General features: G+C 45.4%; 1 protein-coding gene across 3 annotated transcripts in view; it reads left to right on the top strand.

The window, feature by feature from the left end:
* TRRAP (transformation/transcription domain associated protein) overlaps positions 1–27,521 on the top strand; it is a 1,075,110-nt gene that overhangs the window by 134,482 nt on the left and 913,107 nt on the right. For all 3 annotated transcript variants that reach the window (XM_085629333.1, XM_085629332.1, XM_085629331.1), the window contains exons 18-20: positions 7,630–7,821; positions 8,649–8,814; positions 16,968–17,224. In XM_085629333.1, the coding sequence (XP_085485459.1) occupies positions 7,630–7,821; positions 8,649–8,814; positions 16,968–17,224 (615 nt within the window). The remainder of the gene's footprint in view (positions 1–7,629; positions 7,822–8,648; positions 8,815–16,967; positions 17,225–27,521) is intronic.

Below are 27,521 nucleotides of genomic sequence, written 5' to 3'. Positions count from 1 at the left end.
ATTTGTTTGGTCCAGGCTTGACAGTGGCAATGCCATATTCTCTGGCATTCCTAAAGTCCATCATGCCCCTCTCATAGCATCCTTGCATGCATCATGCATGTCTTATCTCTGGGATGGGCCACATAGGTCACATTATTCCTTTTCTGCTCTACCTAGTTGGGCTGTTGATGTTAGTCTACTTCCAAACCTTCTTGCTTAGGTAGTGAACATTAACACTCTCATCCCATTATAGTAGTCTTGGATTGCACAGTGCATACAATGCTCTCTTTTTGGACTGATCACTTATTCTTGTGCAATTCACATTCACTTCGATAGGTTTTTGGACTTTTGTCTAGTGCACTTCTCTTGTTACTGACTGTTGTGCTAGTCTGTACAACCCTCTATTCATGTTTGATCTTGAGCGAACTCTCTAAAAACTCTTGGTATATACATAAAAAACAAAATAAAGAGTGGTATGTTACTTCAGTCACCGGCTTAGCTAAATGTAACTGCATCAAAGTAAAGTGTGAAAATTCTTTAAGCATTCGTGAAGAAGAGCCATACTATTTTTAAGAGATCGTTGTTTAAGTGAAACCCTTGGTCTCCCGGAGGAGACGTTGCTTTGTGAAGAAAGATTCCCAGTATAGGAAGCGCCCTGACATTTGCATTTAAGTCTAGACTTTTCAGCGGGATTTGGGGTACCGAAAAGACCCCATCCATTTTGACATATTGTAATGTAAAAGTGTGCACTAGTTTGGAATTATTAGAAAATGTGTTAGTTATACATGATGAATCAATACCTTGGATGGATTGTCTTAAAAACGCTTGATGTAACCCTTATGAAGTACTGGGATACATTGGCCCTAGTACAGGAAATATTTGAGCACCTTGCTTCTCTAATCTTCTATCTAAGAAATGTTTCTCCATGTAGGAAGCTGGCTCTCTATGTGGTATGCCACTAGATGGTCATACCGTGCACAAAGTCCAGGGGTTCCCCAAAAGTGTGCAGGGCTCAGTGTAAAACCCAAATTGCTCTATTAGTGGTAGTTCTGGCGAGCAGCCTTAGGCCTAACACAGAGGAGTGTAAGACATTTATTGCACAACATTGAACAAAAATTAACACAAGGCTCAAAAAGGAGATCCACACCAATTTTAGAGAAATAAGCTTTGTTTGTACTTTATTTTAAGACCTAGATCTTCGCAATAAGGTAAGTACGTTTTTTAACTAAAAATGCTTTCCTCAAAAAGTCAACACTTTGTGCAATTTCTGAACAGTTCAATGTTAACCTATAGAGGAAAACAATAATGCTGTTTAACAGGTAAGTACAACACTTAAAAATTCAGTCTGTCTTTGTAGGAAGCTGGCTCTGTATATACTATACCAAAGTAAGGTATTTTGTGCACAGAGTCCAAGGGATCCCCGTAAGCTTACAGAGGTAAAAGTAGATAACACCTTACTCTCTATTTGTGGTAGTGTGGGCGAGCATAATATTAAGCATTCATTGTAAACGCTCAGGCAAGACATGATGTCATACACTCAGACTGAACTCAGACCAATTGTTTGTATTAACAAGCATTGAAAATGCAATAGGTCTCGCCTTTTATTAAGTTAAAGCCATTTGCTTTGCTATACAATACCATTAGCAAAGCAAATGGCTGTAATTTAAGCAAAGGCGAGACCTATTGCATTTTCAATGCACTAGGTCTCGCATTTGCGAGAGTTTGTTATCGGCATTGTAAATGATAATGCCTTTTATTTATGTGTTAAAAACCAACACATAAAAGGCATTGTCATTTACAATGCCAAGAGCGCAAACTGTTGCAAATATAAGACCTATAGCATTGCAAATGCCTGTTTATGTATCCCTGTACTCTAGGACTACAAGGACACGTTAAAGCAAGCCCTCCCAGGGGAGCATGAAAAACTCATTAGCAACAGAATTCAACCATAACATCTAGAGCGGCCGACCCAGAGCCCCTGGACCTCCGCCCGCCCCTTCACCACCCATGCTGCGAACACGGAATTCAGCGCTAGCTGACACCAGAAAGTACGGTTTCGTTCTAAAATGGAACATGTCTCACAAGATTCTGACACAGTTGCAATACAAAAATATATATATAAACATAGAAACTGAGAGTCAACAAAGGAAGGTGTTAGCTGCACTTTGAAGGAAATGTTTTTTCTAAGTAAATATCAACAAAAAGCATTTGATATAAAAAAAAATATATAAACATAATATGTAACGTGTTACAAGGATCTCTGACAACACTCGTTCATCCCGTAAATTACAAATGCACTGAAATGGGGGTCATGATGGATACAAACTGAGCACTCACAGGGTACAATTTCACGGCTGCCAAGTGGACTAATGGCAAGTATGACATTATTTTAAACCAACAGCACTTCGTGCTCATTTAATTTAACTATCAAGACTGCAAGTTTCAGAACTTTGTTAGAATTCCAGAACTATCACAAGACAGGTCTTGAAAGCTCGGAAACGTCAAATTAACAAGTCTCGCCACACAGATAACTAGGTTCAACGGATGTCTATATTCCCACATGTGGTGGAGCCCATTTGACCTTCAGCAAGACACTAAAGTAGCGTGAAAGTAAGGTAAAACGACAGGCCGAAATTGCCACAAAGACGCTACCACTGTGAAGTTTCATGTGAAATGTTTTCCACATCCAGGTGGCAATAACACCTTAATTCCAGTCCTTGTTTTACATCGGACAACCGATCTAGGAACTGCAATCCTACTTTGCTTTAATTCAATCAGCTGGAATAATACACCCGATAAAAACGATATCCAATAGAAAAGCCGCAGCACATGACTGGCAAAGTGGAATTTTGAAGGAACAGGGTAAAGGATGCTTACCCAGCCGTACAGTATCCTAATCGGGCTACACAATGCACTCGTTCGTCAGTGCTTTTCCCCCTCGCCACCCCTGTCCGGACTCTCCCCTCCTTCCGATAATACCATCCCCGCCGAGCAGCAACTCCGTGTAATTTTCTGCCGTGTAACTCCTCCATGGTGCAAGAAGTTTACCAGTAAACTGCGGCCGAGCAGCAACTCCGTGTAATTTTCTGCTTTGTAACTCCTCCATGGTGAAAGAAGTTTACCAGTAAGCCGCTAATTCGCAGACCGGTGTTTTTGAAGGAGGATTACAACTGATAAGAATGGACTTTCTAAGTAGATTTTGGCGAGCCCCAGCACAAATGAAAGGTGTGCTCACCATGTTAAAACTGCAGCGTGTACGGTGCTTTAAAAATAAAAAAAACAACATTTGCCTGTAAGCCTGAATATAGCGAGCGACCAATTAAGAATGGTTCAGCTGGTTAAATAAATAAACAAGCATTAGTAAGGTAGCTCAGTAGATTGAGCACATGCTGCAAAGACGTGGTTGCAATGTCAATGATTGTACTTTATTTGGCCAATAAGCGCCATTCCGGGATTTATAAGTCACATAACAGCTCCTTCAGCAATGTTGAGCAAAATAAGCAGTAAGAATGTGGCTGAAGTCACGTTTGTACAAAATGTTAAATTTACCCTTAAACATTGTAAATTTCAATACGGTGTGGAGTTTCATAATAAAAACCGTAGTTGTAACGCTGACTCATGTAGCTGAATTACTAAATCCTACATTATTAACATTGGTTTTGTAGGCAGTAACATAGCCTAAAAGTCTGCCGTAGTGTTAAAAGTAACAGAAACCAAGGACTCAAGGAAACCAAGACGAGTTAATTATCTGGGAATAAGCCTCCCCGTTGTATAGATTGAAATCTTTCCGTCAGCAGCATGAGTGAAATGCAAATCGGCAGCTTTAGAACAAGACAAGCCCGGCGGAGCGTGGCGCGCGCGCGCTTGGGGGCGGGGTAGCGCATTCCAGGCGGGGGAGTGGACCCTTTCAAGTGCTCCCAAAAGGCGGATTGCATGGCGGCACGATGCGCGTGATTGTGCGCGTGCTAGCCATGCAATCCACTTTTTGAAAGCACTTTTCAAACCCGCTTTCTATAGTCTCGCTTTGCGATCGCTTAAGCGATAGCAAGGTCGAGACCTAAAAAATATTTCTTTAACTGTATTTTATTTTTAGGACCTAGCAGGACTTGTTACAGGTAACTAAAATTGTACTTCTCAAAACAGGTTGATCAGAATATGCAAGCTGAATGAAATTGCCTATGTTACAGGTTTGTAAAACATTTAAAGACAGTTGATACTTGTGATTTCTCTTTAGATTGCTTTTTAGATTACTTTTTCTACTCAGTGTGGTATGCCTTAATATCACACTGGGACATTACCTAGACAAAGGTAAGTCAAGTATTTTGATATTAAAACACAGTTGCTTAGGCTTCCATACAAACACAACTCAACACTTAGAACCTTTTCAGAGGAAAACAGTCATTGCAATCCTATGGAGGAAAATGTGGTGATCGGTTTGAAGGTAAGCAATCGGTCTTTAGGGTTGAGTTTCTGGAGTTAGAACATGGCTTCCCCCAGGGTCATGGATGCGCCCAAAGAGCACCCTCAGCGGCACTATGATGAACAGGTGCAGAGTGCTGAGGCCCAATGTTAGCCTATGGGGCTAGGGGGGCATCATTTGGTGGCTGCTCTCGGGAAAACCATTGGGTTTGGGGAGCAAAGCTCCTAGGTTTAAGCTCAGGGCAAAGGGGGATCTGAGTTAGCACACAAGGTGTACCCACAGTGGCACTGGTGCGGCTGGGTGCAGGGTGGTGATTTGGCATCGGGTGCCCTGTTTTCAATAGGAGATCTCCGGTCGGAACAAAGACTGTGGATCGGGCAGGGAGGTGTCCTGGAGGCGACCACGGATTGAAGAGGTACGTTGGGATGCAATCGGGATGGCTGGACACAGTTTGTTGGGCCACCCAAGGCTGTTGTGCGTTGAGTGCAGGGGTGTCTTTAGGCGTCGGGTTTCCTTACCAGCTCTGGTTGCGGTCCGTGTGGAATCCTCCAGATAGAGGCTGCAGGTGTCGTCAGGGATCACCAGATCCTAGGTCAGGTTCGCTGGGGGGACCTCCTTGTGACGTTGGGCCACTCGAAGTCGGGCCGTGGGTGTTGGGTGCAGAGTGCGGCAGACTTTCTTTTTTGGGCCAGAGTCTGGTTCTTGAGCAAGTACGGTGCTCACGGGAGACAGAATCTTTGGAGGGAAGACAGGGAAGGTCCTCCAGGTTCTGGGAGCCTGCTGGATCTGCCTAGATTCAGCTGGAGCAGTTCGAGGTCAGGACAGGCGGGTAGGGCTAGGGCCAATGCAGTTGGTGTCTTCCTCTTCTTCCTTCAGCACGCCTCTTTAGTCCTTCTCCTTCTTCTTGCTTGTCTGAGGCAAGGTTTGGGTCGCCCCTAAATACTAAATTTAGGGGTGTTTCAGGTAGGTACAGATTGGGAGCAATGGGCTTCTTCCTTGTGATGGGTACACCCCCTATTATGCCACCCTCCAGTGGGAGGGAGGGGGCATAAGCTTCACTCTGGTTGATTGTGTCTTCCCCCATCTTCAAGATGGCGGAGACTGAGAGTTGTGCTTCACCTGGCCTCCTTCACCTGAGGGGTGGAGTTGGCATAGGCAGACACACATCTCCTCCTTTCTTGTTTTTCCTGCTGATACTCCCTCCCAAAGTGGGGGTTAAAACCAGTTGGGGCCAGTTGCTGGGAGAAGCAAAAGGCGCAGGGTCAGCTAAAAAAAAAAAAGGCGGCAAGCCTCCTGGGGGAGGAGGATTGGCACCTGTGTCCATGATGTGCTTTGTTTCAGCACCCATAGAGCAGGAGGCTTTTGACCTAGGGGTCCAGAAACATGTCTGGGGGTGGCAGCTGGAAGGCAGCCACTCAGCCAGGACACTAGTGTTGGGTCGTTTTTTAAGTTGCCTCTCTAAGATGCCCTCTGAGTGCATTTGGCGTTAAATCCAACTCTGGCATCAATGTGGGTTTATTATTCCGAGAAGGTTGATACCAATTCTCAGTCTTCAGTAAAGCCATCATGGAGCTGCGGAGTTCGTATTGCATACCTCCCAGCCCATTGTCTAAAATAGCTTCACTGCACTTTCAATACCTGTGAATGGCACAGATACTGTAGGGGCCCAGGGCTCATGCCACTGTGCCCTCACCTGTCGTATAGTGCACCCTTCCTTAGGGCAGTAAGGCCTGCTAGAGGGGTGACTGAGCTGTGTTTTGGTGGGCATGGAACACAGGGATGTGTGCCATGGCGACTTGTAGGTTTAGGGCCTCCCCCTGGCAAACAGACTGCACTCTCAGTGGGTTTGGGTCAGGAGAGGAGTCTCTGATGGTGGCAAAATATATGCTTCAGCCCTCAGAGACTTTCTCTGGCTACAAGGTCCTTGGTGCCCCTGGCCACCTTTTACTTGGGACTTGTATTTAGGCCAGAGGAGTGCCAATGTGGGAGCAAAGGTACAGTTTTAGGGAAAGAACACATGCCCTGGGTACCTGATTAGCAGGAACCCAGGGCACACTTAATCAAGAAGCATCAAACATCAGGCATAAAGTGGGGGGGAACCATGCAAAAAGGGCCTCTTGCCTGCAGTCTTCGGGACCAAAGGGCAAGAGTCAGGTGAGTACCAACACTGCACCACCAGTGGCACAGGGGCAGCCGGGTGCAGTTGTAAAAAACTGAGTTCAGCCCAATGTGTTTCAGTGGAGAATGGAGGTGCTCAAAGCCACTCTGCTTGCAGGTAAGTAAATTGGTTGCAGGGGCAAAGCTTTGGAGGTTAGGTTAAGCACAGAGGGGGCCACAAAGCAGCACCAAACATACACCACCAGTGGCACAGGGGTGGCCAGGTGCAGAGTGTAGTTTCAACGTCGGGCGCCCAATGCTTTTCAGTGGGGATTCTGTTCTCTGCGATAGGTTGCAGGCGGTGCACCGGAGTTTGCAGGAGGGAGACCAAAGACAGCAGAGGTAATTAGCTATGTAGGGGCACCAAGGTGCACGGGCTTCGGGTGCAGGGGTACCTTTAGACGTCGGAGTCTTCTTGCCGGTTGCGGTCAGGGGGAGCCTCTGGATTCGTGCTGCGGGCGTCGTCGTGGAGTCCAGGAGGGGTCAGCCAAGTCTAGGCTTGAGGTCAGGCTCGCTGGGGATCCTGTTCTGGATTGGTGGGCCACCCGGGCATGGGCCATTGGCATCTGGTGCAGAGTGAGTAGGACTTGCAGATCTGCTGTGCACCGTAGTCCATTATGTTTGATTTTTGGGGACAGAGCAGCTGTCCTCTGGAGGTCTGGTCTTTTTCAAAGTTCATGCATTCTAAAATACAGGTATGGTATCCATATGTAATGTAGAATTATGTATGGTAAATTGTGAATAAAGGGGTTATTTTTTACCCCAAGGTTCTGAGAGATATCACAGCTTAAGCTTTGCTTTAGTTATCACCCTTAAGATCTTGGTGAAAAGCATCAGTTATTGACAGTTATTAACCTATAATTCTTATTGCGTCTTCCACCTAACCTAAATACATTATGATGCTTGTCCTTTGCTAACAATGGGAGGGAGAAGAAAAGAGACCCCTCTGAAAGAGTTTTTTTGAAGCTTGTATCATTGTATTTTTGTCTGCATTTTAATTCTGGGAATTGTAGATAATAAAATGTTTTTATATTCATAATTTATTTTCTCCAATATACTTCTTGTTTTTTCAGATTGTTGCCAATTCTTTTCTGGCAAACCCAACCACCTCGGCTTTGTTTGCAACAATTCTGGTGGAGTATCTTCTAGATCGTCTTCCAGAAATGGGTTCTAATGTAGAGCTGTCCAATCTCTACCTCAAGCTATTCAAACTTGTCTTTGGTTCTGTTTCTCTCTTTGCTGCTGAAAATGAACAGATGCTCAAGGTAATTACATTACACTTGCTGAGCTGTGAAATCTTTCCTCATTCTGTTATTTGGAATGGATGTTTCCTATTTAATGTTTTTATTCTGGACCATCCACTTACTGACTTCAGCCTCATTGCATAACCTACCACCATTTGCTGCTGCTGAAATGGAACCCAAACGTTTGCTGCATATGTTTTTATTGAAGTAAAATTTGACATTCCTCCTTTTTCCTCTAAATCGGCGTACAATTCTTCTGCCTTCATTGCGAGTTACCTAGAGCGGTTTCTCCAGAATACTGCTGCAGACCTCTAGTAATTGTCCACTGTTTCCAGACTCAGTTTCCTTGGGTACAAACCTGCAGCCAGGAAAACAGTCTCTGGAAGACAGACAGGGGCTGTAGGCAGAGAGATTCAGGCCTGTCCTTGTTTGCCCCTCCACCACTAGGGGAAGCGGACAGTTCGCACCCCCACCCAAAATGCCTGCATTAAACTCCCCTGAATCGAGGAAAAATTGCTATAATGAAACCAGTAATTCTAGTTCCTCAAACGTTCTTCACCGTTCTGAGGGGTAAAATGCTGTATGCTTGTTAACTCACTGTGGGATAACAGCTGGGACCATAGTGCAATTTTAAGCTATTTCTCTTTCTCTCTTATCAGCCACATGTCCTTGATTCTGTCTCTGGAGCATGCCTTGAAGATGAAGTTCAATGTTCTGTAAACTTCATCTAAAGTCACTGCTGCCTCTTGTATCTGTGTTGAACTCTTTTCTTTTTTTTTGCATATCACTAGGAGTTAGGTAAAGAAATTGACGAGATTCTAATTACTTTTGTTTTTTCTTCTTTTCAGCCTCATTTGCACAAGATTGTGAACAGTTCCATGGAACTGGCACAGACCGCAAAAGAGCCGTACAACTATTTCCTTCTTCTCAGAGCTCTCTTTAGATCAATAGGAGGGGGAAGCCATGATCTGCTGTATCAGGAGTTTTTGCCACTGCTGCCAAACCTCTTACAAGGTTTGTAAATCCACTTTCTATTTTGCTGAACTTATTGCATTAATTGGATAAATCGGTGCTTAAAGCGAGGGCTAGCTTCATAGTGTCTAAGTTTGTAAAACATTTCACACTTGAGCAACATCCTGCAGATCTGCTTTTACTGGTCAAACTTCTACTTTTCCATGTGGTATGGTATGAAGAGCTTTTTTTGTTTTGCATACTTTCTGAACTTTTTTCCAATTGTATATCCCGGTATTGTGGACTTTAGTCACTGGGAAATTCCAAACCGCTCCCAGTACATGTCCCTTAAACATGGTAAGACAATTAACTCTTCTGATTAAATCTGCTTCTACGAAGGCCACAGCAATTTTTAACTGGCAGTGTGGGCTTAAGTGGGGGCTTTGCACCACCCACTTTAGTAATCTTAAAAACATGGCTTCAGGACTAAAAGTGCAGTCCTGAATGACTGCAGAAACTGGTGTCAGCACATGTCAAAATAAGCTATTTTAACACGTATAAAAGCCTGCTTTCAATTTTCGATAAGATACCCCTAAATTCTACCTTTGCAATGGGTGAAACTGGGGCATTTTAATATTGCCTGTTCATGCAGTGACCATATTTAGAAAAGAAATCTATTTCTCTACATGTGCTATGGTAGCTTTATATTGTTGTGAAAATACTTGTGAATAAAACTCATCCTTTTCCAAAGTCAGCTTTGGGAGCAGCAACTGAGCCAATGTACGCAATCTGTTGGAATGTCTGTCAAAAAACTTTTTCTAAGGAGGTATATGGGAATTATAGTCCAAAGTTGACTTATAAAAGAAAAACAAATCTGCCGAAAGCCTCAACCGTGATTAAACCAGTCCACTAGTTTCTCCCTCTCATCGTGAGAGCAATTCACTGAGAGTAATCCACTTCCTAGCTCTGCTTATTAGGTGGAAGAATAAACAGCCTTAGCTGGCCAGCAGTTATCTCTCAGGAAGGCGGGAGAGGTTAATTTCTTGGTGATAATGTGAAGAGTGATAAGGTACAGCAAAAGAGTATTGCACAGAACTATTGTGAACCTTCCCTTACCGCCAGATTTTTACTGTATTTATTCTGGTTAGCTTTTGAAGCAGACTTGTTTTTAGAGATTCCGTCTCCATTCAGTCCTGTAAAGGACCTTGGTCCAAAACAGGTCGGGTTGGCTTTCCTTAGTAGGATGTTTCTCATTTTAACAGATTCACTTCTCCAGAGGGCAGAGAGAACGTCACATACAGGTAGAGAGAATCCGCTATTTTGAAAGGGCACTTGGGTTTGAGATATCTGGGATGGATTAGCAATAGCCTTCGAGTAAGAATAGGCTTGTTTGTATGTGAGAACTTACAGGGAGGTGGATTAGAACCACTTAGCAATAAGTGGCTAGCCATCAGTATAAATAAGGCTTCCTACTAGCAGTGCCTCAGAACACAATATTATGAAAATCTGCCTGAAGTAGAGATCAGAAGCCTTTCCTGTTTTCCACCACGCACACAGGAACTGGAAGCTTTAAGCAAAGGTAATGCACTTAAGACAGCAGACCTATGCTGTAGCCCTTTCTGAAGAACATGAAGGACAAAAGGGCAGCTTTAAAAAAGAACTAGCAGGTCAGTGCGAATTGGGACCTGTGTTGTAGACCTAGTCAGACCTTATTGAGGGAGAACAGCTTGCGGAAAAATGGCATGCTTTGAACGCCAATTGGTAATGCATGTTCAAAGATATTGATTTTTACAACTCCATTATTCTTCTACATTTATTTTTCAAAAATTCACACCTCTCGTTTCCTGCATTCAATTACTGTCATTTTGGTCTTCCTTTACTCATTAGTCGTCTTTTTAGTAAATTGGTTTGCGTAGTTCACTGTTTGAGTTCTTGACTCTAATGTTGCGTTGCTGTCCAGAGGAAATGCCGTTGTTATCCAGGGTAATGTCAGGTTTTTTCATTGAAACTGTATTTAACCTCCCCTAGTGCTAGAATATTATTTTGTAGGGAGGCCTCCTGCAAAGAAGTATTATGATGGATTCTTCTAACCACATAGTCCTCATGTTTAGAATATGACCCAGTTATCAGACTGGATCTGGAGAATTTTCCTGAATGTCAATAGATAGTGACGTGAGGCTCAGCAGTGACTCCGCACCAACTGAGAAGTGACAGAGCAGAGCAGCATTTAAGGGCCATCCCTGCCTGCGGACGTCTCATCCTTTCTGCACCCTTCGATGCAGTTCTGGAGTGCTGCTCTTTCTTCCATCTGTCTTCCAATGATGTCCCCACTGCAAATGACAGGGTTCAAGCAGTGTAGAGACTGCAGAAAGCAGATCTCTATCATGGACTCGAGGAGGGTAGGTCCCTTGTGCTTAGGACTCAGGCACCACTCTGATTTGTGCGACAAGTATCTCCTTATGCACCCCTATGAGAAAGTGCCATCTTTCTTGCATGGTATGCCTCCACTTTTTGCTGAATTGCTGATGTACCTTGACTGAGTGTGCTCTGGGCTCCTGTCAATCAGGTGCCCAGGGCCTGTGTTCCTGCATGACAGCCTAAACCCAATTGGCATCTCTGGCCACAGGTCAGCCCCTGGTAAATGGTACCATAGGTACCCAGGGCACTGTGACCAGAGAAGGCCCCTAAGGGCTGCAGCACTTATTGTGCCACCCTTAGAGGCCCTGTACCCTGACACACACACTGCCTTTGCAGGCTGAGTGTCTGAGCCCTGTGCCCCTACAGTACCCAGGTCCATTCCTGGGCACTGTAAGTGCAGTGCTGCCATTAAGAGTATATGGTGCTGGGAGGTCGTCAACAAGAACTCCACAGCACCATGATGGCAACACTGAAGAATGAGAAGTTTGGTATCAAACATCTCAGCACAGTAAACCCACCCTGATGCTAGTGTGGGATTTACTGTAAGATGCACGACAGAGGGCATCTTAGAGATGACCACTGAACCTAACCTACAATCCACGTCCTGCCTGAGAGGCTGCCTAGGCTGCCACCAAACAGACATGTTGCTGGACCCCTGGGTACAGAGCCATCCGCTCTCCTGGGCCTGCAACAATGCACATCCTGGGCGAGGTGCGAGGTGCCTCATCTCCTCCCCCAGGATGGTCAGGGGAAGCTTCAAAGGCCTTTGTGAGCTTCTCCAGGCCACTTGCTGTACTCAGCAACTGGCCCCCACCGATTCTGACCCCCCTCTCTGGTGGGAAAATCGGTGGGAAAATCTAAGTGAGGAAAGGGGGTGTGCCAGCCTCTGCCAACTCCACCCCTCAGGTGGGAGAGGCAAGGTGAAGCACATCTCCGGGCTCTCTCCATCTTGAAGATGGGGAGCCCTGCCCAATCATGACTAGACTACTGCCCCCCTCCCACAGTAGAGTGGCAGGATAGGGGTGTCCCCACCCCAGGGAAGGGACCAATTTGTCCCTGCCCTTTACCCACCTGTAACGCCCCTAAATTTAGTTTTTAGGGGCTCCCTGAAACTTCCTTTCTCAGATCCCGATTCCGAAACAAGCAAGAAGATCAAGAAACAAGAAGACCTGCCGTGCAGCTGCTAACAAGGGGAAGACACCAACTGATTTGGCCCCAGCCCCACAGGCCTGTCGTCCCTCGAACCTGCTCCTGCTAAACCCCAGCGTCTACAGTGGTCAGCAACCTCAAAAACCCCAGAGGACCTGACTGCCTTGTGACTCTACAAAGACTGGGACTCCCACGAGCATTGGTCCTGCTCAACAACATGCAACAACCCCTGGCACCAGCCAGAAACCGCGAACCCTGCACACCGTGCACCCGCCAAGCCTGGCCTGTGCCTGAGTGGACAAACACCAAGAGGACGTCTCCCCCTGGCGACTGTGACCCAGAATCCAGCACCCAAGGACCCACCTCGACGCTCCTGACGACGCCTGCTGCCTCAGAACCAAGGACCCCTCCAACCGCGACCAGCTGAGGGTAAGATTTCCCAGCGCGAAAAAACACCCCTGCACCCTGTGGCCCCCTGTGCCCTGCGGCCCCCTGTGCCCAGCTCCTGGGTACCTACCTAACCTACAGCTTCCCAACTTACCTCTCGAAGTGGTGGTCTCACCTGAAGAATCTCCGCCCCCGAGCTTGCAGCCTTTGTTCGTTTTGTAGCTCCTCCATTGAAATCCATTGAGTGCCCGACGGCTCAAAAGCACCCTGCACCCAGCCGCCCCAGTGCTCCTGGAAGTGCAACACCTATCCTCATCTACTTCCCCGCTTGAGTAAGTGACCAGGAGCTCAGCTCCCACAGCCGCTGGCCTGCTAGCCAGCAGCCACCAACCAAGGGCCCCCTTACCTGCCATAGGATAACATTGGGCCTAACTCACTCTGCACCCGGCTGCCCCTGTGCCGCTGAGTGTGTAACAACTGTACCTACCTGACCCTGGGAGACCCCTGAGTCTATGCCGAGAACCTTAACTCTTCCAGTCGAGTACTTACCCAAAAGCCGATAACTCACTTTTCTTCCATTGGGTAATATTGACTGGTTTTCTCCTAAATTTCTTCGAAGTGTGGAGTTTCTAAACTTTAAAATATTCACCTAAAATCAACCGAGTAACGAAACTGGAAATACTCACCTGCTATTAGGAGAGATCCCAGTGCTGGATCTTGGTGCCCAGCACTAACCCTGAAAAGTACTTACAACCGTACTTACCACTAACTCAATTTTCTCCCATAGGAAAACATTGATTGTTTTTCTGTAAAATTTCTTCTAAGTGTCGATTTTTGAAAACTACAAATATTCTTTATAAATCGTACCAACTGTGAAAACGCAATTACTTACCTGTTTTAGATAGATGCCCCAGTGCCGAGCCTAGGAGCCCAGCACTGGATTACAAAAGTAACGAGAACACATTTTACCTGTAACTTGAATTTTCTCCCATAGGAAACCATTGACTGTTTTTCTATGAAATTTCTTTTTAAGTGTCGATTTTGCAAACTTATAAATATTCCTTAAAAATCGCCTGTGTAACTTAAACGCAGCTTCTCAACTGCTTACAGGTGGTACACTAGTGCTGGATCCAGGATCCAACAATGACCTAGAAAAAGTACCCATAACCCCACTTACCTGCTAAGTGAATTTCCTTCCGTAGGATAACATTGGTAATTTGATCAGAAAAAGTTTTTAAGTGTCAACTTTTAAAATAGCAAAATATTGTTTAAAAATCACAACAGTGACTTAACCGAATTTACTCACTTGTTTCCAAGAACTGTCCCAGGACTGAATCTAGGATCCAGTCCTGGAGTTAGAAAAGTAATCCTGAAAGTAATCAAGTGCACATAACTTAAAATTCCCATTGAGCTCAATGTATTATTGTATTTGAAATTGTGTTGGCTATTGCAACAACCTGTAACTATTACCTACAAAAGTCAATTGCACATTGCAAAAGTATTTATATAAAGCATCTCATTCTGAGAAAGTATATTTTGATACCTATTGTTGGTTGTAAAATAAAACAGCCATATATTTTGTATATAAACCATTGGCCTAGAGTTCAGTTCTTGAGTGTGTGAGACTATTTGCTGACTGAGTGTGTACAACAAATGCTTTACACTGTCCTCTGATACTGCCTTACTGCTCGACCAAGCTACCACTTTAGAGAGTAAGGTTATATCTAACTTTAACCTTTGCCAAACCTCTAGGGACTGGGGACTCTGTACACACTGTACCTATTTGGGAACAGTATATACAGAGCCACTTTCTCACAAAAGGCTCATAGATTCATGAACAGATACATTTTTTTGCCCTTTCTACAATTATTAATCTTGGGGCTAGTTCAGCAGTGTAAGAAACTGGCTCTGTATATACTAAAACATAGTAAGGCCTAGTGTGCACAAAGTCCAGTGGATCCCCAGAGGCTTAAGTAGATAAATACTAAAAGCTCTATTTGTGGTAGTGTGGTCGAGCAGTTAGGCTTATCAATGGGGCTGTGTTAAGCATTGTGTTGTACACAAGAAATGATTACACACACTCAGACTGAATCCAAGACCAATTGTTTTGTATAAGAAGGTATTACTTTCTTATTTTATTTTAGAACCAAGAGGAACTCTGTTGCAGGTAAGTAACAGTTTTAAGAGTAGTAATACTTTTCAAAATGCAGTTGGAATTGTTTTGCAAGGCAGTAAATATGCATTACAGTAGTAGAAATACTTTTGTATTGTCAATCAAAAACAGTAGCAAACTTAGATGTTGAAAAAGATAAACAGTAGAATGCGATAGAAGGAAATGTAATGCAATCCTATGGGAGGAAAACGGGTATGTACATTAATAGTTAAGTACATGACTTACTTTTCCAGTCTTCAGGGGTCTGGACCAACACTGGCCAAGGTTCAGTTTAAGGTAGGTACTGCACCACCAGCGACCCGGGATGGCCGGGTGCAGCGATCACTAATCCCACAGTTAGTCAATGGAGACAGGGGGTACCTGCGGTTTCAGGGCACAGGGCCTGGGGGATAAGGTTAGTACGGGGGTGAGGTTGTGTGTGCACAGTGCAGTATCAAAGCTACACCACCAGCGGCGCAAGAGTGGCCGGTGCAGGGTGAAATCAGCGTCGGACTCCCAATGCAGACAATTGGAGGATCTTGGTCGCAGAAAGAGGATGCAGGCTCGGGCCGGGAGGCTGGATGAAGGTGACCGCCGGCTAAACAGATAAGTTGGCATGCAGGGCAAGGCCTGGTCACTGTCGGTTGGGCTCCCCAAGGTCGGGGCTTGGGGTGCCTTTTGGTGTCAGATTTTCGCTACCGGAGCTGGTCGCGGTTGGGAGGACTCTTCGCGTTGAGGCTGCAGATGACTTTGTCCGGTCCAGGAGAGATCAGCCACCAATGGAGTTCAAGTCCAGACCGCTGGGGAGACGTCACTGGACATGTAAGCCCCTCACGCTTGGGCCGTGGGTGTTGCTAGGTTCGCAGATCCTCCTGTATCTGGAATCCTTTAAGTTGGAGGTTTTCTCGACTGGGCCGCTGTCCTCGGGAGATCTGGCCTTTGTTGAAGAGTGACAGCCTTCCGGGGGTACTTGGAAGTCACTGGTCACAGGACAGGCATCTTCTTCTTTGCAGACTCTTCAAGATGGAGACAGTCCGGTACGGCTGGGGCCAAGTCAGTCATCTTCTAGCTTTGCTGCACGGCATCTTCTTCATCCTTCTTCCTAGGTCGCAGGAATCTGAGGATCAAGGTTTAGGGGTGCCCCATAATACTGAATTTAGGGGCGTTACAGGTACCAGCAGCTGGTAGCCAATGGGCTACTTGTCTTTAGGGTGTCCACATCCTTTGTAAGTCCCTCCAGAGATGAGCGCAATAATAAAACTGCGTGAGTGTGTTTACAAAGCTGCCTGCTGTTTGTTCATTACTTTATTTGTGAATGCAAGGCAATGTGTTAGTGAGTTCACAAGCTGATTGAACTTATCTGAGGAATGGGGGTTGCAGGCTGGGGAATTTGTCGGGTATTTCTACACAATTTAGTTCCCATATGCTTATTGGTACTTTAAGTACATCAACGGTCGCTGTAGGTCTTCCTTTACGCATTGTAAGCCTACTTAAAACTGATCCCTAACTTTTACACCCCACTACTTTCAAATGTCACCAGCCACCACTGGATCCAGATGTGAATTTAAAATAATTTGACATAATTTGACCCTTGCAACATCCCAAATTTAGCACTAAATCTTATTTTGTAATAAAGCAAACTAAATGTTTTGGAAATGAGGCTCAAATCAGACCAGTAGGTCTTTAGAGGCAAGTAGCCCTGTACTTGTGATTGAAGCACCATGCATTTTTATTCACATTGAAGACTGGTAAGCCTATTCTAGACGTAAACCTCGTGCCAATCTATGAATGGAGTGTTTTACGTTTAGCACTGTGAGATCTTTCTTTTTTTCATTGTATAGCAGTGATGTTGGCTTGTGCCTAAACCTAACTGCCACAGTGTTTTATTTGTGTTTTTTTAAGTTAACATTTTTTTTTCTTCACAACGTTTCCATGTATTAGACAGGTTAGACTTTAGCAGTATTTGTTTTCCTCGCTCTCTCTAAAAAGTCAGGCTATTTCTAATTGGGGTGTCCACGTTATGGGAACTTGCATGCAGATGAAACGGCTTCAAATAGAGCTTTATTATACTTAGTTTGGTCTTGACACATCTGTTTTTTCTGTTTTGTAGGACTGAACATGTTGCAGAGTGGCTTACACAAACAACACATGAAAGATCTTTTTGTGGAGTTGTGCCTTACTGTCCCTGTCCGGCTAAGTTCTCTATTGCCTTATCTGCCCATGCTCATGGATCCCCTGGTGTCTGCTCTGAACGGGTCTCAGACCTTGGTTAGTCAAGGCTTGAGAACTCTGGAACTGTGTGTGGACAATCTCCAACCTGACTTTTTGTACGACCATATTCAACCAGTACGAGCCGAACTTATGCAGGTAAATGTTGATAGCCATTAAATGAAAACTGAGTTTTTTTAGAAACAGACTTGTATAGGAATATTTCATGACTACTACTTTGTATCTGGTTCTCTGTTGTAATATAGGGTTTATCTAGTATCTGACATAACATTAGAATAGGACACAGCTATTTGCTACCAGTGGGAGGAGATTAGATTACCATGTTCCTTGTTTTGGTGGTTCTTCACTGTGGGATTCTCTCCGATATTCATAAAAAATCTAATATCTCCACACTCGTACAAGATCCCACAACACACAGCACAGATACATACGTTTTTAAAATCCATGGCCTATAAGGCAACATTTGCGGTTATTAAAAAAAATCCATTCAACCAAATTAAAACTTAAAAAGCATCTTTGACTCTGCATGACCATACATAGAGGAAAAGAAAAATGCAGAGAAAGGTGTCCGAATTGTTAACTAAGCAGGGCATGAAATTGGAAAGGGAGACTCTTCTGCAAAATTCCATTTACGTCGCAATGGGAAGTACTGTTCTCTCCACTGTACCTTGTGTGAACAATGCTCCTGCCAATCAGGAGGTCTGGATACTTCCGACAGCTGCCATACAGTATTCATCAGACACTTTCATGGCTCCCTTCTCTGACCCTTCAAGAACAACATATGTTTATTCTAGCGATGTTTTGATTTAAAAAAATAAAAATAAATAATAGTCTTGTCCAATTTCGGACCTAAAAAGAACAAAGTAGGAGTGGTTTAAGAAGAAAATGTGCCTAATGTCAGTGCTTTATCAAATGTTCCCACTTCTTCAGGAATGGAATTGGATGCCTTCATTGAATCTGCAGGGTGCGTATTTCCATGTGCTATTTTTTTCCAAAACACTGGAGTTTCATACATTTTAAAGTTGCCACCAAGCATTTCAAATACGAGGTCCCTGTCTTTTTGGTTAAAATCTACTCCCATAACCTTTTTGAAAATCATGGCAGTGGTACAGGTTTTCACAGAAATGGTGTCTTCATTTAGCCATTCCTAGACTAGTTAAGTCATTAATGATTGGGAAGCAGCAAAAAGAACACACCCTTTATCATGCATTCCCACTATAATGCGGCAGTTACACGCATTACCTTTACCATGCAAGTTTTTACAACGCATATATCTGATAGAGACTACTAGCCGCAGATTCCTTAACGTAGAATTATCCCCAGGCGTGAGACTGGACCCGGAGAACTTTCTTTGCCCCAGCATCTGCGTGCCGGGGGGCAGTACCATGCGATTCCGCCCTGACTTCGTCCGCGGGCATGACGTCAGCGGATCCGGATCGTTCCCTGCCTGTTTTCAGGCCTTCTTTTTCACGCTTTGCGTTGTGGGACAGTGTGCGAATGCCTTCGGGCTTTAAGGTGTGTTCGTATTGCGCGCGTCAGATGTCGGTGACGGACCCTCATCTTATTTGCATGTTGTGTTTGGGAGAACCCCATGATTCCATGGGTTGCGACGCTTGCCAGCATCTGAAGCCTAAGTCCCGGCGGGAGCGCCGGATGAAGCTCCTTTCAGCCAAGCTGTCCAGATCGGTGTCGTCTCCTTGACCGTCCCCCGCGGAAGGGTCCAAGAATTGCCGCTTCCGATTCGGACATCGCCCGTCACAGAGGCCCCTAGGGCGTTGCTCGCCCGTCGGTAAGTCTTACAGCTTGTCCCTGAGGCCTGGTCCGCGCTCTGCGGAGGGCGCGGGTTTTCCGCGGGACTTGCGGCCTCCTTCGTCGACACCCTACCCGCCGTTTCCCGGCTTCGTGGCGACCAGGGCCCAAATGGAGGCCTAAGCTGCGGCTCTGCAGGTTTCCTTGGCCCCTCCTCCTCCTCTTCCTAGGACGTCCGCAGATCCCTTTCCACGTGCGGGGCCTTCCGCGGCGTCGCCGGCAGCTCCGGCCTCGGAGCCGACAGGTTCGGCTTCAGGTGCTGGAGGTGTTGTGTCGTCGGGGTACGGCCCTACGGGGTTCCCCTCTTCGGCCCATGGTGCCTCTGCCTCGCCGCAAACCCCCGAGGGGGTCCCTGTGGTGTCGCAGAAGGTCGCCGGGACTCGGTGCTCGTCCCCGAGTCCCCCTCGGTCTCCTGGGCAGGCGGCGTCCTTGCCTGAAGCCGAGCTGACACCGCTCAGGCACCGACGGCTGTCGGTGCCACGGGTGCTGGCTAGGGACCGGGGCGCGTCCCCGGGTCCCTCTCATCTCTCCATGCAGGCGGCTGCTTCGTCGGAGGTCGAGTCGGCGCCTTTTCGGCGCTGTTCTTTTGCCAACCCATAGCCGGCCACGCCCCATTCTCCTGGGGCGCAAGTGGTGAAGGAGGTCGTCTCGGTGTCCCTGCTGGTGCTGGACGATGTTGCGCCCGTGGCGGAGTCCACTGTGCAGTGCCGGCGTCGGGTCGGCAACACGTCTCCAGCGGCCCCCTCCTTTCCGGAGGTTCGTCAACTTTTTGTGTCTTCTTCCCCGGAGACGGGTCGCCGCGTCGTGGCTTTTTCCCCCGATGTCTTCCAGGGAGGGCTCTTTGCCGTCCCTGCGGCCACAGCCTTCCCCGGAGGTACCTCAGGTCCCCCACTCGTCCGTGAATCTTCCACTGTTCCGGGGCTGGCCGTTTCTTCCTCCAGCTGTACTCTGGGATGGCCGTCCCCCACGGAGGAATTGCTTCCCCCCCCCCCCCCACAACGCCCTATGCAGGCGAGTGCAGCCTTTGCCAGGGCCATTTCCACGGCCGCTGGCATTTTGTGCATGGGCGACCCCGCCTCCTCATTCCCTACGGACCATTTGCTTGAGGTTCTCCATCAGGGCTCTTGTGGACGGGAGCGGCTTCTTCCCTACGAGGCTTCGCTCCATGATTCTCTTCTGGGAGCCTGGGGGCATCCTGCCACGGGGATCCGGTGCCCCAGTCGCTCCTCCACCTCCACCGTCCTGCTCCGCATGATCCAGTCTGCATTTCTTTCCACTCTTTTACCCAGGGCTCTCTTCTGCAGACTGCTTTCTCTTCCTTGCCTTTGGTGTTGTTTCCTCCGTCACGGGAGGCCTGGTGGTTGTGTGGTAAATAAAATTCCTTTACCTGGACTTAATTTGATACAGAAACATAATAAAATAGCTCAGTAAAATGAGAGGCAGAATCCGTGGTAGTAGAGGTTCGGAATGGGCTTTATTCCAGTGATCGATTATAATCGGTTGCTCCAAGTTCCATCACCACGGGGGTTCAGGAAGTGAAGTACATACATTATTGACATGAAGTAACTTTTATAGTACATACATTACAATGAAGCGAATGCAGTAGGCGTAACAATTGATAAGGAAAATGACGATTTATCTGCGTAACCGAAAATGGGTGTAATAAGGAGTAAAAAGGAACATAATTGGTTATGATGTCACATATAGGTGGATCTATAAGATAATACTTGGCATAGATGCGCGCGCAGCAACATGACGTGTAATTGACGTGTAACTAGGGGGTGAAGGGGACTTGACATTTAGCTCTACATGTGGAGACAAGAAGTCTGGGGGGTCAAGTCAACCTAATCCCAAATCATATCTAACATCCTATGTTTAAAGAACTATGTTATCCACGAAAGAAGGACTCTCGGACAGAATCTATTCTATACTGACTGTGCGTGCGTGTACAAGCGTCTAAGTGTCTACACTAAATGAGAGGGGGTAGAAATATTCCATGGTAACAGGGCTATGAATTACTTGCATGAGGACAGAGAAGCCGGGCCTTTTGCTTGGTAACTGGAAGAATGTTTACTTAAACTACTAGGCAGGAATGCATCGGCTGAGGGGGAAGCAGATAATTCGAAGGTGAAATACAGTTCTTGGCAGAGAATAGGCTGATGTCAGGCTTCGTGAGCCGCGCAGAGAATGAGACAAAGTTCATGGTCACAGATGCAGGCTCAGACTGGAGCTTTCAGAGGCAGAAGGCAAGAAGAGTTTGATGACAGAATCAGGGCCTACTTGCTTGGACTGTAAAATGGCATAAGTGAACCATATAAAGCCGGTGGCCTTTTATATTTAGGAATGGAATATCCGGCCTATTCATGGCGGATCTGACAGAGGACATGTTGACGGTGGACGCACATGTATTTGCGTCTTCATAACTGGAACTGGAGGAAACATACATGTACTTGTAACATGCACATAGAACCGTTGGGGTCCAAGATAGGGGACATAACTGACCAGAAAAATCCATATTTCCACATTCCCTCCTTGTCCCCTACTTGCCCGTCAAGAGATATCAATCTTCATTAATCCATTGATCTGTTCATATAGCATCATTTGTTCTTCTTTCTTCTTCCGTGACGAATGAAATCTTGGTGGTGGAATACACGATGTGGCACACAGACCACAGATCGCTGGTCCACATTGTAGACATAGACAGCAACTGAATAGTATGAGAAGGCCAATACCTAGGAAGGATAGAACTCTCCATCCCCAGGCTGATATCACACTCCAAAACCAACTGGACCAAGTCCAAGTGCCTGGGTTCTGGTGTATCTGGTTTACAATCTTATGAAGGCGAGTTATGGCTTTATATACGGATGGCGAATTTTCTGGTATGAATACGCAGCAGCTTGATCCGATGACCCTACAAGCTCCGCCCCTATCAGCCAGGATGACGTCAAGGACAAGACGATTTTGAAGCACAACAATCCGCATAGCAGACTGCTCTTCTGTTAAATTGCCTAGGGCGGAAATAGTCTCATTCACTACTGCTTCAAGGGTTCTAGTTAATCTACGTATCAGTTTACTATTAGTAACAGTACCTATATAAGGAAAGATGCCTTTATTGAAATCTGTGTATTTTTCCCATGCTGTTTCAGTGTAATCGACAATTGGGAGATCTCTCCGCTCTCTGTTGTGTACTAAACGAATATTTCTGTAATAATCAGGAGGAGCTAGGAAAACAGGTGGCAAAAGGAATGCAATGTAGCAGGTACAATCCCAATCTAGAGGTAGACGCATATATGCAGTCTGACCACATATAAAGTAGGAGTGGCGATAAGCTCTAAATGAAGATTTGCCTTGATCACTGAATTCTACTATAGTAGTGCATTTACTATGGCCCATATGTATGGAACCAACCTTTCTTACACACAATTCACCCTTCGCTGGGAATACTGACATGGTGGGTAAGACTAGTTCAACTTCGGATACGACATTTAGAATCATGAGATTAGGTGTAAAATTACCTAATCCATATACTTCATTTTCTAGATCAGTTCCTGTTCTTTTGGGGCGACCCTCCTTGTCAGGGTAGCAGACCTTGAGTAAAACTAGGTTCAGGTTTCCCCATACCCACTGATCTTGGTAAACTGCTGTGTCTGAGTCTATGGAATTGATTAAACTAAACCATGCTCCACAGGAGCCATTATGTGTAAATGGGTGTGGAAAAAATGGCAGGACTCCTTCATAATTCTGATAGGGAGGGAGCCGACCACACACCCAACAATTGGTGGCATTACTAGTCTGATGGGAATGATGTAACATACTAATGAAAGTGTTATTGCGCAGCGCAAGTCTATAAGACAATTCATGCGGCGGTAGGTCACTAAAAGAATGTTCTGCGGTAACATTGTAAACGTTTCTGGCAATAGGGTAATATATGTGCAACAATATACTTGCAGTAATTATTAAAAGACTTAAGGAAAACAAGATTATTAATGTCACTATGCAATGGCTACGCAGTGATTTACAATACGCCTGTCGTTTCATCATTTTTCGCGACTGTCCATGATTCAGGTCTAGAGGATACATGTCAGAGACAAATTCAACCGCTTCACCTTGGAGAGGACTTAAACAATCAAATTGTCTGACGTTCTAGGCCTCAATTTTACTTTATAGAGTTCGGTTTCAGTCTTTTCAACCAAAGGAAGTTTTGAATCAGTCTGTGAGGGAGTGCAGGGCACAATGTCTATATCCGAGGATAGTCCATGAAATTTCTTGATATGACTTGAATGAATCCAGCCCTTGCGGCCCTCGATCTTCACGGCTGTCCTTGTGGTCAGCAGAACCAACTTGGGTGTCTTCCACCTGGGCTCCAGCTGAGTCTTTCGGTCGAAATTTCTCACAAATACGAGATCACCCGGGACTACGTCATGGGGTTTCACCTCAGTGTTGTCGGGAAAGGCTGCAGCTACCTGTGAACGACAAGATTGTAGTGCAGACATCAAGGAAGCCAAGTAATCTGTCAGCATATTACAGTCAACATCAGTTATTTTGCGTGGTACAGGCGTCCCCCACATATTTGGTGGTCTGCCGAAGATCACCTCATACGGGGATAGCCCTGTTCGAGAGTGTGCTACCATTCTCATGTAAAAGAGTGCAACTGGTAACGCTACTATCCAGTCGACACCTTTCTCTCTGCATATTTTGGACAACCTGATTTTCAGTATCTGATTATGTCTTTCTACGAGACCTGCTGCCTCGGGGTGTCGGACACAGTGGAATTTCCACTGATATCCTAACAGAAGTGAAACGTGTTTCATTAATTCGGATGAGAACGGCTGGCCGTTATCTGAGTAGACAACACGTGGTAAACCGTATCGTGGGAAGAATTCTCGAACCAACTGTTTGGCAGTAGTCGGGGCAGTGTAATCTGAAACCGGGTATGCCTCCGTCCAGCGGGACAGAGCGCAGACAACTACGAGAACATATTTGAATCCTCGACATCGTTCCATCTGGATATAATCCATCTGGAGCACTTCAAAAGGGTGATCAGGAGGATGAAATCCACCCTGTTCTACGGGAACGCTTTTTCCTGGGTTGAACTGGCAACAGATCATACAGGTACGGACTTTTTGTTTGGCTGCTGCTCGTAAATGTTTATTGAACCAAATGTGTTGAATGCTGTCTAGCATAGCTTTTTCTCCTAGATGTGCTGGACTATGTATACTGTTAATTATAACTTGGACCATTGAATCAGGAAGGAACCATACAGACTTTTCCTTCATCATCCATCCTTGGTCCGTTTGGAGCCCTCCTAATTTAGTCCATTTCTTTATTTCGTCTGGTGTAGCATGTGTCTGTATGTCAATTACGTCAAGGGTAGGATCTTTAACTGTCATACACTGTGTCGGCATCGGGACTATTGTCTTTGTCATGTCGGATGTTTGGGTTTGAGCAGTCTGTTTAGCTGTTCTGTCGGCTAGATCATTGCCTTGGGAAATGATATCAGTAACTTTCGTATGAGCCTTACATTTCATAATTGATATTGCAGTGGGTAGATGTATTGCATCTAATAAGGCATGAATGAGGGGTCCGTGCTGAATGTGGGCACCGTGGGAAGTTAAATAACCTCTCTCTCGCCACAGCACGCCGAAGTCATGTACAACTCCGAATGCATAACGTGAATCAGTGTATATGTTGACTTTTTTATTCGTGGCTTGAATACAGGCTTGTGTCAGAGCGATGAGCTCTGCGGCTTGAGCTGACAAAGTATTTATACGATTAGTTTCAATGACTTCAGTATCTGTGGTGACTGCGTAAGCAGCCACTAACTCTCCTGTACTTGTTCTCATACATGAACCATCTACATACAATGTCAGGTCTGGATCTGACAATGGGACATCTGTCAAGTCCTGTCTGGGTTTCGTCGTGATTGTAATAACTTCAATACAGTCATGAGCTAGTGGGTCTGTTCCGATTACTGGCAAAAGTGTGGCAGGATTCAATGTGTTACAGCGTCTGATTTCTATATGTGGCTGAAACAATGTAAGTTCGTACCCTGTAAGTCGCGCTATAGTCAAGTGTTGTGTTTGCGTTCTGTTTACAAGAACCTCTACTGCGTGTGGCACTTGAACTGTCAATGGATGTCCTAACACTATGGCATCGCTTTGTCTGATTGCTAAAGCTGTCGCTGCTACTGATTTCAGGCATGCAGGCAAAGCCTGAGCTACGGGATCTAATGTACTAGAAAAATAAGCACATGGTTTGTGTGCTCCTGCTTGTTCCTGTATGAGTACTGACAAGGCAGTACCTTCGCGTTCTGTAACAAAGAGTGTAAACTGTTTTCTGTAACATGGCGTTGCTAAAACAGGTGCTTGACATAAAGCTTTCTTTAAGCTTTCAAAAGCTTGTGTATGTTCCTGAGTCCAAGGGAGAACAGTCGATGTGGCTGCCTCCTGTGTTGTCAACTGAATGAGTGGTTTTGCTAGAAATGCATACTGAGGGATCCACTGCCTACAATATGAAGTGAGGCCTATGAAAGCCCGCACCTCCTTTTGTGTCTTGGGTGTTGGCATGTTAGCTATTAACTGAATGCGGTCCGGTGTAAGCTGCCTTCCCTCCTTGGACAGCGAGTGTCCAAGATAAATAACTCGCTGGACACAGAATTGCAGCTTAGAAGGGGACACCTTGTGCCCCTTTTCGGCTAGAAATTGTAAAACTGTCAGTGATGCTTTTTCACATTCCGGTTCGCTTCTCGCGGTGATCAGCAGATCATCGACGTATTGAAGCAGGGCAGTGTTAACTGGCATGTGGATACTATCGAGTTCTCGTTTCAGTGCTTGGCTATAGATGCTGGGGCTTTCTGTAAATCCTTGAGGTGCGCGTGAGAATTTAAAGCTACGTCCATTTAAACTAAATCCGAACAAATATTGGCTTTCCGGATCTATTGGGACTCTGAAAAAAGCATTCTTGAGATCAATTACAGTAAAGGATGTTGCTTCGGAATCAATAGCTGTCAGTAATGACGAGATATCTGGGACCACAGGGAATTGTGGCACAATGCACTTGTTTAATTCGCGCAGATCAATAACCAATCGATAGACTGGCGGGGCCTTTGGATCTGTTCGTTTAAGAATCTGAATTATCGGTGAATTACATACATTGGAGTCTGTTTCCACAACTACTCCTTGGGCAATGAGCTCGTCAATGATTTGTAGTAAAGCCACTACAGCATCTGGTGGTAACTTGTATTGTCGCATTCGTGGTAGCACCACTCCTGCCTTTAATGTGACTCGATATGGTGTAATATTCATGCAACCAACATCAGTAGGGCCTTGTGCCCATAGATGTGTAGGTAAAGTCTGCAGTCGGGGATCCATATCTCTAGACACATAGTGACCTTTAAAATCACGTAAAAACAACCTTACTCCTTCCGGAGAACAACATATTATGGCTCCTAGAGCTTTCAATGTTTTTATTCCTAGCAAGTTTTCTGGACATGATTTAGTAAGCAATAAATCTGTAGTTCGGGTCAGAGGTCCTATCGTAAGTGGAAGAGGCTGTGATACTTCATTAACAATAGGTTTTCCTGAAAAACCAAGGGAAATATTCTGAGAGCCTGAGAGGGGTGCCCCTGGAACTTCACTACGTTTTATAGTTGTTCGACTTGCCCCTGTATCGAGTAAAAATTTTCTATCTTGGCCTAATAATTCACTATGTACATAAGGTCCTTCTTGATCTACAGGAATCTCGATAAGGGGTAAGTCAACTTCCCTCTCTAGGCTAGTTCATGCGTAACGCTGATACTCCGGATATTCATACTGTGCGGTCTGATACATTTGTCGTGTTGTTGTCTGTGTGGCAGCAACAGGCAGCGCTGGTGCAGCTGGCACAAACTGTATAGACTGTTGTGCGGCTGGCATGGCCTGGGCATGCTGCAGAGCTCCTTGTTCATTCTGATCTTGTCTGAGTGGCCGTGATCTTTCTTGTGTTTTACCTATGGCGATATTATGTTTTAAAACTGGACAATCGTGTACGTAATGACCTGGCTTTTTACAATAATTGCATGTCCCTTTTACAGGTCCTGCTGAATCGGAATGTGTCATACCCTTTTTATGTCCTTCAGCTGGAACTGTCTGGGAAACTAGCATTTTCATTTTCGTGTCTTTCATGCGTCTGTGTTCATGTTCTTGTTCCTCTCTAATTCTATTGTGATGGTACTGTAACATTTGTAACATTTGTGATGGAGTGTTACCTTGCCAGGTACTCTCGAATTTTAATACTCTATTCTTTACTGGGGGCAGGGCATTTTCTACTAATTTTGTTACAAACAGATGTGGGTATGATTCGCTACTTGCTTTTATGCCACTATTTATACCAAAACATTTTTCAAATCGGGCATAGTAATCACTAGTGTCTTCATCTTGCTTCTGTTTACAGGCTGAAATTGTACCCCAATCTTCCTTTTTCGTAGTTAATAAACGTGGCAGTACCTGTACTAATAAACCTGGTAGTGCTTTAGTTTTATCCCCAAGTCCTGCTCCTGCAGTTCGGGCCTTTTCTTCCGCTTCTAACACTGACCATTCTATCTTTTGGTCTCCTACCTCCCACTCTTTTTCCTTGAGTTTCTCATAAA

The sequence above is a fragment of the Triturus cristatus genome, chromosome 10 (assembly GCF_964204655.1).
Source record: "Triturus cristatus chromosome 10, aTriCri1.1, whole genome shotgun sequence".
In the NCBI taxonomy this organism is placed as follows: domain Eukaryota; kingdom Metazoa; phylum Chordata; class Amphibia; order Caudata; family Salamandridae; genus Triturus; species Triturus cristatus.
The sequence above is the reverse complement of the archived record's forward strand: the minus strand, read 5'-3'. Positions and strand labels throughout refer to the sequence as shown.